The following is a 3,289-nucleotide window of genomic DNA, read 5'->3' as shown; positions in this document are numbered from 1 at the left end:
GCATTTCATTTTCCAGTATATTAAATAGGGGTGAAAAAGGCGAAGATTCAGTACATTCGTAATGCTATATTCTGCCTTAAAACCTCCCTGTGACCTAACCCCTTCAATTCTGCTCCAGGAACAGCATCTCAGCCTGATGTTGGCGTAAAAAGTGACATGTTGGCTCCATGCACCCTTCAAACCCTACACCTTGTGAGCTGATCCTGAATCAGGTGCTCTGAGTGAACAGTAACCAGAGCTGCACGAAGCCCAGTCATTCATCTTGCCTTCGAGACAGCCGCCATCTCAGCGGTCACGGGATGAATTTCACAGATAAAGAGCGACCGACTGTTTCTCCATGCTTTCAAGTAGACAGAAAAGCACAGGAAGGCTTGCATGAGAAAAAGATGAACAATGAGGCATCTCAATGCAAGCTTGTTAAAATTTGGCAAGAAGAGAACTGAGATGTGGCGGAAAACACGTTTTGATGGGATGAACGAGAAATGCTACTCTTCACGTTAGGGGTTTTATATTCTAGTATGAGTGAAGCTTCTTCATAAAGATAGGGGCCTGCCATCTATGAGGCTTATATGTCATCATTTGGCTCTTGCTTTTTAAACAAATCCAGTTACTTTCAATGCTATCTTGAACTTTGAACCTTTCAGACAGGACAGCAGGCCGTTTCTGAGGCAGGAGAAAAGCTAATCGATCAGTTCAGATATGTTACGCGATTAGCATAATGTCGACATGCTGCCTTGCTGTTGTCCGAGATACGATTTAGCCATCGACGGATTGGTCATTCATTACAGGAAAGGCCAGCGGTCGACTCTAAACATGAGTGACACTGCAAGTAGCAATTAGGGCTATTGATCGTCATGTTATTGAGTAAAGGGACACATCGGATCAGCTCTCTTGCTTATCAGCCGAACGTAGTAGGACCCAGGCCAATATGGAGTGTAACAAAACACGAAATGTGATATTTCATCACTAAGATACACATCACTAGACAAGCAGAACTGAATAAAGTCGCTGTTGGTTTGTAAATGCACAATACCCGTAACAAACTGTTTTTGTTTGTCAAACCATTTTCAATTTCGGAAGCACCGTTAAATTCATTGTGAATGGAAAAATGCACAGTAAATCAAAAACGTGGAATGTCGGTGGTGAGACTAGAGTTGGGCCGGACGTTATGTACAGTATGGTTAGGCAGCTTAGTGAATTAATTGCTTAGAAATTAAAAATAAATTATTATAAAATAGATTTCTGTACATTTTACATATATATAGCAATCATCTCAATGTCTTTTTGCCATTTCAAATACACAGAGAAAGAAAGAAAACAACGAGTCCTCCATTCACGGTTAATCCCAACCAAAGTTATGCCCAGTCATCTGGTAGAACTTCATGTTGAAAGGTCTGTAGAAGTCTCTAAGTCGCTGCACGACCTCAGGGTCAATGTTTGGATGGGTCCGCCCTTTGGTTTTACCCAGGCAATGGGGCTTGCTGCTGCCCTCGGCCTTTTTGAGACAAGGGAAGCCCTTGGTCTGGTTGAAGTAGAAGTGTTTGTCTGTGATGATCCTCTTGAGCCCCAAGAAGTCCTGCACACGGCCCAGCTCTCCGGCCGGGTCGCTGATCAGCCGCTCTCCGCTCACGAACAGGATCTGGCTCATGGGGAAGAACTGCAGCCAGTTGTCCAGGTGTTTGGCGTAGATGCCGATCTGAATGGCGCTCCACGAGGTGTCGATCAACCCTGTAGTCCTGTTTTTGAACGTCAGGCTCTCAAAAGTAGGAATGTCAGGCTTCTTGGACAGTGTCTGCGTGTAGTCAGAGATGGCTCGAGTGACGGGGTCCCGGACCACCACGATCACCTTGGTGTCGCGGGACATGGCGTAGATCCGGGCCGGAGCCTCGTGGGTCACAAAGTAGCTTGGTGTTTTCTCCATGGTGATCTGGCCCTCCAGGGTTTTAGGCATTAGGTCCCTATGGAGAAAGAGAGAGAAAGGAAAGGGGGTTAAGATGGAGGTCTAATGAAAACAAAACTTTGCATAATGCAATCAAACAGATGGAGCATGTGGCACTCCTCAATCAATGAGCCGATTCAAGGCCATGATTCTGGGTCAAATGTGATTAGCATCGGTTGCTAAACAAAACATGCATTCAAACGTCACAGATGCATAAACCATTTTAAACGGCATGGCTGCTACTTAATAGTAAGGGCTTTCTAATGTAATACAGAAGCGTTATTTGCTCCTTTGTTTCCTAAATATCATGCCTAGATCAACCAATATTGCATTTTTATTGGTCTGTTCATACAGACTACTACATAAAAACATAATATGCATTATGAAAATTGAGTATTGGCTATTAGAATTATTAGTATTATAATCACTGTTATTTATGTCTATTAATGTAGAGTTTGTTTTAGAAGGCCCAATATTCAAGAATTAATGTTGAAAAATATGTATATTTATTTATTGTAATGTCCACATATATATCTGATTCTGAATCTGATTCCAATAGTGTTCCAAAGTATGACCTCAACAACGGTCTTACACTAGTGACCATCCAGATCTAAACAAAGACTTATGCTTCAAAAAGGCTGACACAAATGACCACACTTAGCAAAAGCCTTCAAAACATATGTGCATTCCACATGAAAGTTGTTTAGCCTTGTTTAAAGACAGCGATCTGCTTTTAAGGCAGTTACAGGATGAAATGGATAGGGTATGTGCAGGACTGCAATCAAGGGACATTTTTTAAATGAAAAGGGAACATGCATGTTAATGCCAAACAGGCTTGGGTTTCACAACCCCGTCCAATCAGGAAGAGTGGATTATAGTGGAAGAGGTGATAACAGAAGACTTTGATGGACACATGGGGGTATGGATCCTATTCCATTGGCACACGTGCTCAGAAACTTTGACGTGTCAAAAAGTGCAAAAACACATCTGAAGAAAGTTTAGCTTCTGCTGACTGAAAATTTCAAGGCATAGAATATGATATGTAATGAGAAATCAACCAAAGAAAATAACAGAACACCAAATTTAAGGGATGGAGATAAGTAAAGATAACAAAGTGTGAATTTCAGCCACGCTCAGACGTCAACAGACCTAGAATGAGCCTCCTTGGGGTATCAGTCTGCAAACAGATAAAGCTCTTGTTGGCATGTTGTCTCTGGAGTATCGAGCCTTGTTGTTAGCACCCGGGCTAATTTACTGCCGCATTGTGAAGTGCGCTGTCAGCATCTGGTGTAATCCTGCTTTGCGTATTTACACCCTGCGGAAATGAGGCTACGAGCAATTCAAAAGTCT

General features: G+C 42.5%; 1 protein-coding gene across 1 annotated transcript; it reads right to left on the bottom strand.

Annotated features, from left to right (window-relative positions):
* Nucleotides 1-1,044: 1,044 nt before the first annotated feature.
* On the bottom strand, nucleotides 1,045-2,002 carry LOC107578947 (heparan sulfate glucosamine 3-O-sulfotransferase 3B1-like; the record flags this gene model as incomplete). The annotated part of the gene is made up of 1 exon (XM_016264843.1): nucleotides 1,045-2,002. A coding segment is annotated over one exon (663 nt), but the record flags the coding sequence as incomplete, so codon positions are not given.
* Nucleotides 2,003-3,289: the final 1,287 nt, after the last annotated feature.

The sequence above is a fragment of the Sinocyclocheilus grahami genome, unplaced genomic scaffold (assembly GCF_001515645.1).
Source record: "Sinocyclocheilus grahami isolate Dianchi unplaced genomic scaffold, SAMN03320097.WGS_v1.1 scaffold12975.1, whole genome shotgun sequence".
In the NCBI taxonomy this organism is placed as follows: domain Eukaryota; kingdom Metazoa; phylum Chordata; class Actinopteri; order Cypriniformes; family Cyprinidae; genus Sinocyclocheilus; species Sinocyclocheilus grahami.
The sequence above is the reverse complement of the archived record's forward strand: the minus strand, read 5'-3'. Positions and strand labels throughout refer to the sequence as shown.